Source organism: Anguilla anguilla, chromosome 12, assembly GCF_013347855.1.
Source record: "Anguilla anguilla isolate fAngAng1 chromosome 12, fAngAng1.pri, whole genome shotgun sequence".
Taxonomy (NCBI): domain Eukaryota; kingdom Metazoa; phylum Chordata; class Actinopteri; order Anguilliformes; family Anguillidae; genus Anguilla; species Anguilla anguilla.
In genome coordinates, this window is record NC_049212.1 from 20,012,373 (window position 1) to 20,025,782 (window position 13,410).

General features: G+C 43.0%; 1 protein-coding gene across 1 annotated transcript; it reads right to left on the reverse strand.

Moving 5' to 3' along the window:
* Positions 1 to 297: 297 nt before the first annotated feature.
* si:ch211-203b8.6 (ankyrin repeat domain-containing protein) lies at positions 298 to 6,175 on the reverse strand. The gene is made up of 4 exons (XM_035385104.1): positions 5,903 to 6,175; positions 3,815 to 4,087; positions 2,277 to 2,826; positions 298 to 1,099 (listed from the first exon to the last, which is right to left on the reverse strand). The coding sequence occupies exons 2-4, from the start codon at positions 4,060 to 4,062 to the stop codon at positions 626 to 628; spliced, it is 1,272 nt and encodes a 423-aa protein (XP_035240995.1). The 5' UTR covers positions 4,063 to 4,087; positions 5,903 to 6,175; the 3' UTR covers positions 298 to 625.
* Between the last annotated feature and the right edge of the window lie 7,235 nt (positions 6,176 to 13,410).

Here is a 13,410-nt window from a genome sequence, read left to right on the forward strand (position 1 = left end):
GATCGTTTGCTTCTATGCCTGGAAGCGTAACATGGGAAGACGGGCAGACTTACGTATGTTCAACGTAATGCGAGTGAGTCAAGTAGCCCGCCAAATTGTTCACTCCACTTTTTTAACTTAGCTGATATGTTGCAAGGATTTCTGTGGCTGATTCGGTTTTAGTCGGCACTTTGGTTGCAAGATAATGTGTTTGCCTTTCAGAGATGAAAACTTTCGACCTTTGAGAGTAACAATTACGACATAAATAGGTAGGCCTACATCACATTATTTACGTTACTCCAAATTAGACATTTAGGACACGGAAGATAGCACCAACATTTATTTTTTATTACTGCATACATTTCATAAAACAACTAAATATCACGAATCATTGAATGCGATTAAGAGATTTTTGAATCAGCAATTAAAGTACTGCTAAATAAAGGAATTGGCTTTAGCGTAGTTTAATATACAATTTTTGTGAAGTGTTTATATAATTTACTAGATTAAAAAATGTTAATTGGTTAGGCTTAAAAATATTTAAATGACCAGTGCATATATAACCACATCATGTGAATTGTAACTTACAATTCACTGTAACAAACAGACAAACACCATTGTAATTGTAGCTTCATCTTAGAAGCTACTATAGGATGCTGTGTTGCCGGCCCTTAGCATGGGTCTTTTGCAGGGTCCTCAGGTACGATTGAATGACCTGCAGTGCATTGTGCTGCTTATGCTCAGATGCTATGTCACTGGCAGTCTCCTGCCAGTGTGACCGGAGCAGTGGGTTGGCCCCGCCCTCCAACAGGATACGAAGCATCTCGCAGTGGCCCTTCTCGGAGGCTAAGTGGAGGGGCGTCCGTCCCAGGCGCTCGGCCACGTCCACCTTGGCCCCATAGTACAGCAGAAGCTTGGCTGCCTCCGTGTTGCCCCGCATGGCCGAGTGGTGGAGGGGGGTCATCTGCAGGCGGTCCTGTGCATTGAGCCCGGCCCCGCTCAGGATCAGCAGGTGCACGACGGCGCGAGAGCCGGCCCCAGCTGCCAGGTGCAGCGGGGCCACGTGATCTGTGTCCACAGCCCCCACCTCTGCGCCCCCAGTCAGCAGCAGCTGAAGAATCTAGGGGAGAGACCAAACAGCGTTAAGAACACAGGAAATCAGCACTGTGCTGTGTCCTGCCAAGTGCCATCTGTTCCCCTCTCTGTTCTCCCATGCGCAGTAAAATAAAAATTATCTGGTATACATTATAAAGACTGGGGATATAGAAAGTAGTGATTTTTTATGGACAGTGTTTCAAAAATACTTTAGATTATAACATTTTGTTTAACTGTTTGTGTTTTTATGGGATAATTCACACATATCATACATATATTACATATTTGCTGGACAGTTGACAAGATGTCCTGAAATGTTTTTGAAAGCTAGTTGTCAAACCAAAACGTTAGCTTATTTGCTGAAAATGTATTTGTAGTCAAGCTATAACGGTAAGGACTGACATTTTGCTAACAGGATGCCAACAATTCAGAGTAGTTCTATTTTATAATATGAAACCTTTTCTCAACACAAATTTTAGGCCATGTTTTAATATGCTCCATTGATTTGGAAGAGGACAGATAAGCACTGCCAGTCACCACTTATGTTCACTTAGCAGATCTGCCCTAAGCTGTGCGGAGTAGCACACTTCATATGCAGCTGATGCTGACTGACTGCATCCACCTGACTGACCAGAGCATGGGGCAACACTACCACCTAGCTTCTCTGACAAGAGTGGTGTTTTTGTAACAGTATGAATGTATCAAATCAGTAATGGGGATGGTAAAACTGTGTAAGTATGTTCCACATATAATAACAGTTGACTCAGGATATTGAATGTTAACTCCTCGCAAACCTTCATTTGGAGTGTAGACTACAGTATTGGGTATAATGGGTTTATTGGGTATATTATTTTTGAAGAAATGTGCTCAGTCAAAAAACTAGAAAATATTCTGCAGGTGAGTAGAGCCATAAATGAAAAAAAAAATAGAAATGCTGACTGCATACTCTCAATCTTCACTGAATCAACATCGGTTTATTTTAGCTCACTTGCTGACAAAACACTGCATTGTCAACGCACCCCTCTGGGACGCCCTAAACATCTCACATTTTCAGAGGTTTTATATTAGCTGCAGTACTTGCGTTCTGATCTCTGATGAAGTAAAATTAGCGATGCATATGAAGGTCTCTAAAAGAGACAAGCATAAAGAAGGAAGAAGAGAAGAGATCCTCTGTCTGTTTTAAAAGAAGACCGTGAGATCACCTTCTTGTTGCCGGAGGTCGCGCAGACGTGCAGGGCCGTCCTCCCGTCCTGGCCCCTGGCGTTGGCGCTGGCACCGCAGCGCAGCAGGAGCCTGACGCTGGCCTCGTTCCCGGCCAGCACGGCCAGTTGCAGGGGGCTCATGCCCCCGCCCTCGTCCCCGTCCGCCGTCACCCCTTGCCCCAGGAGCAGCTGCACCATCTCCCCCCACCCGCCGAACACCGCCCAGTGCAGCGGGGTCCATTTGTGGATGTCCCTGGAGTCTGCCTGGGCGTGGAACCTCAGCAGGACCTGCACCGTCTCCAGGTGGCCGTTGGCCGCGGCCAGGTGCAGGGGGGTCTGGCCGGAGCAGGTTCGCATCTCGTGGGAGGCCCCCTGCTGCAGGAGGCTCTCGGCCGTCTGCGCGTGGCCATTCCAGCAGGCCCGGTGCAGGGGCGTGCAGTTGAAGAAGTCCCTGCAGTTGACTTCTGTGCCTCTCCGGAGCAAGAATTTAACCACAGGGAGGTGGCCACCAAACGCGGCGTGGTGTATGGCTGTCCAGCCCTGGGGGTCCCTGCAGACATGACCAACAGATTCAGAGGACCCCGGATTTAAAAAAAATGAGGCCAAAAACATTTTTGATCTGTATGCTCAAGGATTCAAAACCCATCGTTAAACCTCACAAGAGGAAGAACCTCATTATCATTTAAGACATATACTGTATGCTAATCAGCTTCTTTGAGATCACTGGTTATGTATTAACACATGGAAGCTAAGAAGTCTGCACATATAAGTAAGTGTCTGAGTAGTCATGGAAACCATATTCTGTTCAATCTGTAAGAAGATAAATTTAGACAATCACAAATCTCAACATAATAATGTCTGATACATTTGATCCTGGTCATGGGAAGCCTGTTGATTTCCATGTATTATTATGATATATATATATGATACATTATGATACATATATATATATAAATTGAATATATATATATATAAATGGAAAGGAGCTCAGTACCACTTTCATTATGTTATGGCTAATTGCATTGCTATTGGCAGACAGTCATATGTACTTACAACGCTAATTTGGCATGATGCATTAAACATATGCTGTGCATTTATCACTGGAGGAACAAGGACAGCAATAGAATTGGTCAAAAGCTGCCAGTATTATAGTTAAATAAACATTAATTTGAGAAACAATGTTAAAATGAATATGTGAATAAAAATAATTTCTTGCAAGTGTCCTTAGGGACAACTGAGTAATAATTATGATTTGTGCCGCGGAGTAATGAAAGTCCCAGCAAGAAGTTACATTGACCGAAATGATCTTGTTTCATATTTCATATTAAGAATAACAAATGGAAGTATGCGTAACCATCCTGTGATGTGGTGTCTGCTGTATTTTGCTAAACCTGGTTATGCGCTCATAACTAATACACCTGTGAAACAATGAGAAAAGTTCAGAGGGCAGTAACGCAGACCTAACTGAATGGGGGACAAAGGCTTCCACATGTTTGGCTTGGACGGCCTGGAGGTCTGAGCAGTGGAAAGACACTCACTGGCAGTCTGCCGGCACGGGCAGCTCGAGGAGGGCTTTGACCTGGTCCAGACAGCCGTTCCAGGCCGCGTGGTGCAGCCTGCGCTCGTCCAGGGGCGAGTGCTGGTGCCCCGGGGGCAGGCGGGGCCAGCGCTGCAGCTGCCAGCGCTTGAGCCCGGCGGCCCGCCGGATCTTCTTCTCGGCTGCGTACAGGGACACCGAGTCGTGCAGCTCCATCCATGCCCACAGGACCTCCGGCGGGACACGCATGGCCAGGCTCTGGAAGCACGGGACACTGGAGGACAGGGAGGAGCACATCCACAGCGCTGGGTCAGGCAGGAGGAACTCTACTGCACATGTGCATAGGATGCTGTCCAGTCCTTTCAAGGGGCTGTTTATTCTGATTTGCAGCTGAAATTTGAAAATGAGTGTACTTTTGAAAAGCGTTTAGACTTTTGAATCATTTTAGTACTTACAGTTTCCTTGGATTGTAGCTATTATATAATTGTACGTAGGCACTTCTTCATGATTCCTTCGCTTCAAAAAATGAGGCTTGAAAAGTGCTGGCATGAATGAGAATATTTGATGCCAAACCAGAACATGGTGTACCCATTTACATGCAGTGAAGAGAGAGAGGGACAGGGAGAGATATGAACAGATCCAGACTGACGGGAGTTGCTTGTGTAGCGCAGACAGATGGAGGAAAAAGACTGGTTTCACAGCAATTGAGCACATGAAGCCTGTGACTGCCCCTTCTTCCCCCAAAGCTCAGCTGCTTTATCAGTCATTGTCGGATGTGAATGTTGAATGAGCAGGATACATATTTACTTGGCTACATTTGGCCAAGGTGGTCAATGGAAGCAGGCACAGTGTGTATCTTAATTTTTAGGCATTAATTTCATTACATTATATTACAGGCATTTAGCAGATGCTCTTATCCAGAGCGACGTACACAACTTTTACATGGCATTTTACATTGCATCCATTTATACAGTTGGATATACACTGAAGCAATGCAGGTAAAGTACCTTGCTCAACCTTGCTAACCAGTAATTGAACCTGTGACCTTTAGGTTACAAGACCAGTTCCTTACCCATTATACTACTCTGCCACCCCATTCAGCAGGCGTTCTTACACAGAACAGCTTACGTAACTTACATTGTTTTTGTATACAATCTATTCAACGGAACATTTACTGAAGAAATTTAGATTAAGCTCTGAGTTCTCCAGGGTGCAATGTCATTGCCCACACCTAAGAGTCAAACTGACAAGCCAAGTTTGCAGTGCAGGTAGGGGGGGGGGGTTGTTTCCTGTTTAACTCATTGCAAAATCTGGTGAGGGTAATCATTCCCAGTACAGGTCAAGCAGTAAAAACAATTTCAGCTGTCAAGCACACAGTGGGTATAGTGAAGAGTTAAACACTGGCATGACAATATCCACAATTCTGTCTTCAAGGAAATGACAAAATGTAAATTTGCTCATTTCAAAAGCAGAGGGTTTTTTAATGCCATGCAAATGACCACAAGCATACCTCCTGCACATGCTACCTATCAGTTAGGCATAATGCATTACTGTGCATTTGCTAGGTATTAACACTCCTGAGGAATTTTACCCAGAAGGCTTTGCTCTCACCCCACTCTGCCAAGCTGAGCTGTGAGCAGTGGGATCTCTGGGGGGGCGTAAGTGAACTGTCAGGGCGTGCGATTGTGTGGGTGGACGTCTCCAGCTAATTCTCCTTTTGTATCAGATTTTACTGCAGAATATTGTACTTCACCACAGAAATTTCAACCCATTTGAAGACATGGGGACAGGGTCTGTGTGGTTTACATCAATTTACTCACATGGCAAAAGAAGCAGATTGCACGTAAATACAGAAATAAAATGAGAAGAAGTTGAGGGGCATTTTGATAAACCTGTATGTTTATCATCTGAGGGTGGCAGCTTTCATGATTAAATCAGGCATCAGTCACAAATGCTTGTTCAGGCACTCAGTCAGTTACTGGACAGCTGGCACATTGCTAGAGAGATCTGCAGTACTTTTTAATGCTACTTACTGTACTTGAGCATACCAATGAATTTAAGGCAGTCCACAAAATGATACCAAAGTTACCTTGTGCTGTCTACTCGGTGAAGAAGTGCATAACCCTCCAGGGCTCACAGCAAAGCGTCAGCTTCCTGTAGTCCCTCAGCGCGTTCTAACATGAAATTCCAGTCCGTCCGCCTTCCCTTCATACCATGCTGAAAATGTTTCTCTTCCAAGAGTGGTTGCCGTGGAGACAGGATTAAGAAGAGTGTACGATATTGTGTGATGCTATTTACGGGGAGGGCAAAGCGGAATAACAGCGCCTTAGAATGCTACAGTGCGCATGCACCTGCCACTTTTGGTGGCAGTGCAGATTCTGCCACCCTCCCGAGGGCACAAGGTGGCATCTTCACAACCCCGCCCACACTAAGGTGGGCTTTTCTTAAATCCTCCTGCTCCTCAGATTACACCTGGCTGGGTGTCACGTGGAACTTATGCTTAATAAGAACGGCGTGGTTCTACAATTGTAAATACTCCTGCCTTTTGAAATTTGTAGTCCCACCACAAAGTAATTGGCTTAAGGATAAATGTAGGTATTATTCTTAAGTCAAATGTTGATTTGAATTAGACTTGTAGGCAATGTCAGCCTGTATTAGTATATATGAAAAATGTGCATGCTATCTCCCTCTTACATAGCCTGGAATATAGAGGAGCATTGCAGAATAAAATCCAAAATGCTGGTGATTGTTTGTGCATACGTTTTTCTCAAATAGTTCGCTAATGAGTTAATATAATATTTTAAACAAAGTGTTCAGTGCAAGTTCTTTTCGTTTTTATTTTTATATTTTATGCTTGAAATTCTTATCCAAGCCATCATGCCTTTCACAGTGTGTGTGTGTGTGTGTGTGTGCACGTGCGCATGTGCCTGTTTGTACACAGTTGCATCCAGACCTCATATTGTTCACAAAACATAGATTAAATATTTTTTTATTTTATAAGGCCATATTTATAGGTAATTTTCTTTATCGGCAATGTACAATTTTGCTAATTTTTAAGACCATGCCATGTTGTATCCATTATCACACAGTTTATATACCCTTTAATGTGGTTTATAAAAATTCACTTTTTTACAAGTATTACCTGGGCTGTCCATCCAAAATCCGAATGATTTTTGAATAGACACATTTCCCCACACTCAGTTTAATACATTTGACTTTTTAATGACATTGATCCACATTTACCTTACCTTAACAACTGTACAACTTGCGTCAAACGTGCTAAACTTCCATGTTAGTCACCAAAATAAAGGAGATGGACTTTCAGTAACTCCATACAGTATATCCCACACATTTTCCACAAGGGGGAGATATAAGCTTACAAAGCACATTACAAATTCTGTACCACCAGAGGGCAGTATCACAAAGTTATTCCTGGCATGATCTCAGTTCTCGTATGCTGAATATACTGTAGCTCTGGCTTTTTCATACTATTTACATGTGTCCTTTTGCGTCAGCCTTTATTAAAAAGGACTTCATGAATCACTGCAAAGAAGCTGGCCATGTTCACTGATTGTAACAGAAGATACTTATATATACTGTCATATCAGTCATACGCTTGCCCAGACCCTCTGTGTAATGGAATCTGCAGTGATAAGTATTCTCTGTGTCCACCACATCCTCTATCTATTTGTAATTTCTCCTTCTAGCAAAATCCGAATGCATTTAAGAGAGAGCTGCCTCCTTATCAGAAAAGGACTGAAACACTGCAATAATTCTACAGTCTGTCACAAAACAGTGCAAACAACTCCCACTATAGGGCAGAGGTGTTAGATGCCCACCCGAGGGTTGGGAAGTAGTTTCTCAGGCTGGGGTGAAGCGGTGTAGCTTCTGCTAACGCTTGTGTGCAGTATGGTCACAAAGGTTTCCGGTTTAAGGCCACCTTTTGGCAGGTATTTGAACAACATTTACTTGAGAAATGCTACACAATAGGCCTGCATAAGGGCATGATTCAAGGGACAGTTCTGGGTTGGTCAAATATACACAGACAGTGGTGGATAAAGGGGGTAGTTTAGCAGGAAGTATTCATAAATGTTTTCAGGCATCCATCTTTTTAAATAAAAGACCTGGGCATGCTGGTTGTTTATATTTTAACTCCAAGATTTCTGGAGCAGCCAGATTAGCTAGCTTGAAGAAATGGGTAAAAAAAAGTGTAGTTTCGATTCCTCCTGGGTGCTGTCAACTGCTGTTAACTGCTTTCATGATTCATTTTGGGTCCTTTCTGGTGTTTGCATATTGTGAAGTGTTTTATTTCATGAGGTTGTTTAGCTCACTCACTCGATGACTAATACTGCCATAAAGGATGGCAGAGAAGAGGAGATGGAAGAGAACAGAGTGCAGCAAAGAAAGCTCATGAAAGTCTAGGATTGAATGTGATTGACAGTATGGAGTGAGATGAGTGGGATAAAGATAGCATGGGTTGAATTGCTCCTCAAATTGTCCTGGATTGTTGGGAATGATATACACCAGCTGAGACACTTATTCCTAATGTTGTGTCATATAGTGCAGAGCCTGACCATGCCAGTGCTTTATATGAGCTGGAGGACACAGGTGCCAGTGTGCACCCTCCCAAATTGATGGAAGATGTTACAGATAATGAGGTAAGAATCCAATTGTGAATGGTGCATTCCAAATTGGAGGGGAAAAGAGAGACAGTTGGTAATTATGACTTTAAAAAATACAATGCCAAGGCATTTCCACAGCAAACCCTCCCAATTCAAAAGCATCCCAATTTGAAATGAAATGTGCCATGGTCATTATTCCTCAATCAACCCATTCAACCTACTGTGCTTTCATTTACAGATCTACCAATGAGGTCGCACATATCACTTTTAACACATGAAGGGCTTCATTGTTGAAAAGCTGGTAAAATCTGACTAATATGTAATTTCTCTACATGGAGCAATATATGTAATGCTTCTCATTGGCTACATCTAACACCTCTGGCAAAGGAATGAAAGTTATATACGTTGGTATAAGCCATGGTAGATTAAAGTAGCTTTAAGAGAAGTTGTACTGTGACACAACACAAGTTCACTGATGTAAAGTGCATTTCTCCCATTATAAGACCACGCCATGACACAAGTGCATTTTGTTTTTGTTTTTTTAACAGTGAATATCACTCTTTTTGACAAAAGCATTAGGCATATTAATTTATATCAGCGATAGGTGGCTGGTAAGGTATAAACATTGTTAGAACAAAAAGCTTTTTAAAGTGAAATGTGGAGTAATTAAGATGCAGTGCCACCCCGTGGGGGCCTGTTCATAAATAATGGGCTGTGGATGCGTTTGGAAACACGTGCGGCTCCTTTCTGAAGTGCACAGTTTGCGTCGCTCTCAGGAATCCGAAGCCAAATGACTGTGCATAAATCCAGCGGGCACCAAGCGAGAGAATCCGAAGAATGAAAATCGAAAAAGACCGACAGCACTACGGTGCCATTAAATATGTGCTCGTGTGTACGTGTTTGCATGTGTGCGTGTGCGTGTGGACGGAGGATGTGTCAGCACACTCTCTCCGGCTCGAGCACGCACTTTCACAACCAGATGTGTCCTCTCCTGTTAAAATTGTGCCATATGGGAAAAGCCGAGTGGGAAATCTCACCGGAGAGTTTCTCTTACTTTTACTGTAAGACAGCCAAAGGACTCTGAAGAATGACTACAGAATGTCTTTTTTTCAGAAGTGTCTATTAGCTTTGAGGGAGTGCTGCGAGTATCTAGATTTCTGCTAAAGAGAAAAAGACAGAAAGTAAACATTCACAGTTTAAACGAGTTCCAATGGATATAATGTACTCTGTCAGTATAAAAAAGTTTATAGGAGTTGACTTGGGAATTGATACGGAATTTTGCAGTCTTAAAATGTAGGGGGCAAGGCGCACATATATATTTAATCAAATTGTACAATACTTCATGGATTCCCACCTGGTGTTTAGGAGAACCATGGCTTGCATTTGATGGAGCCAGAATTGGTATGGGTTCTAGTGAAGATACCATTTGTTCCTTAGAAATTGAGAGGCAGAGAATCCAGGCTCAGAGAGCTGGTTGTGCTTAGTTTAGACTTGAAGTAATTATGGTCCTCTAATGATAATCCTCATTTAAAGTGTATCTCTGATCATAACATGACTGACAAACCCAAGCAGCACACCCCATCTAATTTACCTCTGTTTACAGATTCAAATCACTTTTAGTTATGGATAGGTTTGGCCTCAGAATAACATAGCCATAATGGCTGCCATAATGCTTAACATGTGTTAACATTGCCAATGACCAGTATAAGCATATCTCAGAATAACCATTATACTAAAGGCCTTTTTTGTCCTCTGCTGACAAAACAATTTTCATGTAATTGATTGGCCCATTAACATCTATGGTATATACAGATGTGCAGATAAATCTTTTTTTCTGAACACTTCTGTCTCAAATCATCTCAGATGAACACACACAGGCAAACTCAGAATCCCTGAGCTCACTGCATTCTCCATATGATTTCCATATTGCTAATGGAACAGCTTTCCACAAGCTTGGCATGATATAAAATATAAGACATAACATAAACACATTAAAGCATTGCATTTGGCCAAGGTCATCTGCAGAAGAGGTACCACTTGAAATGCATAGTTGTGCCATTTTGTACTGGGAAAAAACGAGGAAATAAATTGTAATCACATTTCAAAGTCATTGGATCTTCCATAAGCATTTTGGTTTGTCTTATGCATTTCAGTAGGCGCAGGTTCTGAAACTGATTCTATGTGAAGCCAAGTGACGTAGAGCATAACGAAACAATTGATATCAGATGAAGGGCATTACCGTTAATAATTATATGTTTTCATTCCAAAACATACTTGGAAATAAACCATTTCATGCTGCTTTAAATGGAGATTGTACACTATCTCATTGTCATCTGCTGAGCACAATTGCCAAATGCCTATGAAGTACTGAAAACCCATTTCCTGTTATACTAAAAGTCTGATCTAAGGGTCTATACATTTTAAAAGAGCAAAGTATATAGGATCATCAAAATCCTTGCCTGACCATGTAGAAGACTTATTGTTATTTTTCTTTCTCAAGAATAATTGTCCACTACAGGAAACAAAACCAATGGACCAAAACCAAAGCCAAAGAAAATGGCGAGCATTGTTGGGCTGAATGGCCTGTTCTCGTCGTTATATCATGTTATGTTATGTTAAGGAACAATACTTACCATGTCAGTAGAAGCCAAGACAATAAATATCAGTAGTTTTAAATGAACGGGCTGTCCTTAAAATGTTTGTTTTAGCCACTTACCAAAAAGACACTTTAACTTAATTTTGAGCATTGATTATGAGAGCACGGTAAATGGAAAGGTAATGGAAAGCTCTCAGATATGTATCAAAATATTTTTTTGGAGTAATTGACATAAATCATCTTCAATGTGTACTACCCCATCAAAGTGGCAAATCGTTTTTGGGATTACATAAGCTTGTGTGTCATTAACTGCCTGAAAGGGAACCACTTTCAGCTTTTGGCTCGAATCCAGACTTAGGGTTCTGTGAAGGGGGGGGCAGGAAAAATTATATACAAATCAGCGGTCTGCGTATATTTTTCAGGCAGCCCTGTTTATTTGTTTAAGCACGTTCCCCAAGGGTTTTGTGGGTCTGGAGCCCAAGAGCCTGTCACTCTTTCTCACATGTGCCGGGGATTTGTACCGGATCCGTGACGCGGTCCTGTCAGGACCTTCTGAGGTGTGCCTGCTCGCCCGCGCGTGTATCCACCAGCAGGCAGAGTCGCGCTGCCGGGCACGCGTGAGCGGGCGCCGGGGAGGGCGACGGCGGGGGAGGGGGCTGCCACCAGAACGAGGGCTTGGGGGTCAGGGACGGGTGGCTCCAGGAGCACTGCCGCATATTTTGTGGGATGCCAGACGTTTTCATGTGTCTCCCCTCCTCTTTGGTGACCCCGCCACCTCCATCAGCATGTCAGCCAGTGCCAGGGCTTCAGAGCAGAAAGTTGCCGGATTGCCTCCAGAAGTGAGTTTTTGTTAGAATGCCGTTAGGGGGTTGGAGTCAATCAAGAGGGAACTTGAGCTTATTGTCAACATGCTTTCAATATTTTTGGGCACAGTGGTATGTTAAATATGTAAAATGCAAGTTTTTTTTCTTTTTTGCTTCAGACCACTGTCTTTCTCTGCAGGGAGCTTTGAGCAACCTCTTCTTGGAATACTCACAAAACATATCCTTGTTTCCTGGTAATATTTTTTCTGGATGCCTGCAAATATTACATGGACTTTGAGATGCAAAATACACAGAGGGAGACAGAGCAAAGAAATGCTCTGTGGGAACAAAAAGGATTTGCACCAGTGGTCTCAACCCTCCATGGTCCTGTGGTTCTTAATTGATCTGAACCCTTTATTTCGCAACTAATTCAACAACGGAGCTTGGATGTCAGTTGACAGGTTGCAGCTGAAGGTGCCACAGTATTTGGAATGTGGGAAGAGACATTCAAGACCTGCAGGACCACATCCCCACTGGAAGGCCAAAGTTATCTTCCAACAATTGGCCAATAGAAATTAGGCTGAAGTGAAGTACACATAAGGAATCTACCCCTTTGTTTTGAGACTGGGGTAGGTGTGGGGGTTGACTGGGGAAGCAGGATGTTGGGAGTATTGATCAGGGTAGGGCAAATTCCACCACCCCCTATGCTCATAGTGGAACAGACAGGGCAGAATGGTGCAGAATGGTGCAGAGTGTACAATGTGCAATCCCCTGCTAAAATTATACACGCCCACAGGCATAACAGAGAATATTTGGCAGGGAACACGTCCAATGCAATGCTAAAACTGCCTGATTTGTCCCCTCCAAAAATCATTTCCCGAGTCGAATTTCCTCTTCGGGACTTAAGTGGGACTAGAAGCCTCTCTGCACGAGAGTCTGCCTTGCATTCACATTGCTGTAAATCACATTGATTTAACCTAAGATGCTGTTATCTTTAATCTGTAATCATGTGTGGCTGGGTTCCCACAGACAAGTGGCTTTGCCCCATCACCAAATAAACCTCATTACAGTCTACAGAGAGCCAGAGAACAGGAGGCCCCGGGCCAGGCAGAAGGGTGTGCGGGTCCACTTACACAGCACTGTTCGTTTTATGGCCTGCTCGTTTTCGTTATCAGAGAGAGCGGAAGTTCCCAAATTTGGAACGCCATTTGGAATCATTTCCAGGAAAGCACTGCCAAAATGTCAACTGCTATTTTAACTACACTGTTGTACTTTTCCACATTATTCTTCTTACACCATGCAGTATTGAGAAATATTTGTGATACAGAACACTGCCTAACGTAGAATATTTAATGTGGCAGCCAACTTATGTAGTTATTTCTCTCGGGCGCCACACATATATTCTTGTACATCCTACAATTACGGAAATACATTAGTGCTCAGAAAATCCAATGGACAGACCCCAAATCATGCTGGTTCACAATTCTAGAATGAAAACACTACAGCAATAGTGTACATGTGATAAATGTGTTGCAGTGTGTGTGCTGTGGTTTGGTAGCCAAGGGAGAACACAACA

Coding starts and splice junctions, on each gene's coding strand:
- si:ch211-203b8.6 (XM_035385104.1), bottom strand. CDS start 4,062: ATGCGTGTCCCGCCGGAGGTCCTGTGGGCATGGATGGAGCTGCACGAC. Junction 2,827..3,814: donor CCCGTGCCGGCAGACTGCCA/GTGAGTGTCTTT, acceptor TCATGTCTGCAG/GGACCCCCAGGGCTGGACAG. Junction 1,100..2,276: donor CGACCTCCGGCAACAAGAAG/GTGATCTCACGG, acceptor TCTCTCCCCTAG/ATTCTTCAGCTGCTGCTGAC.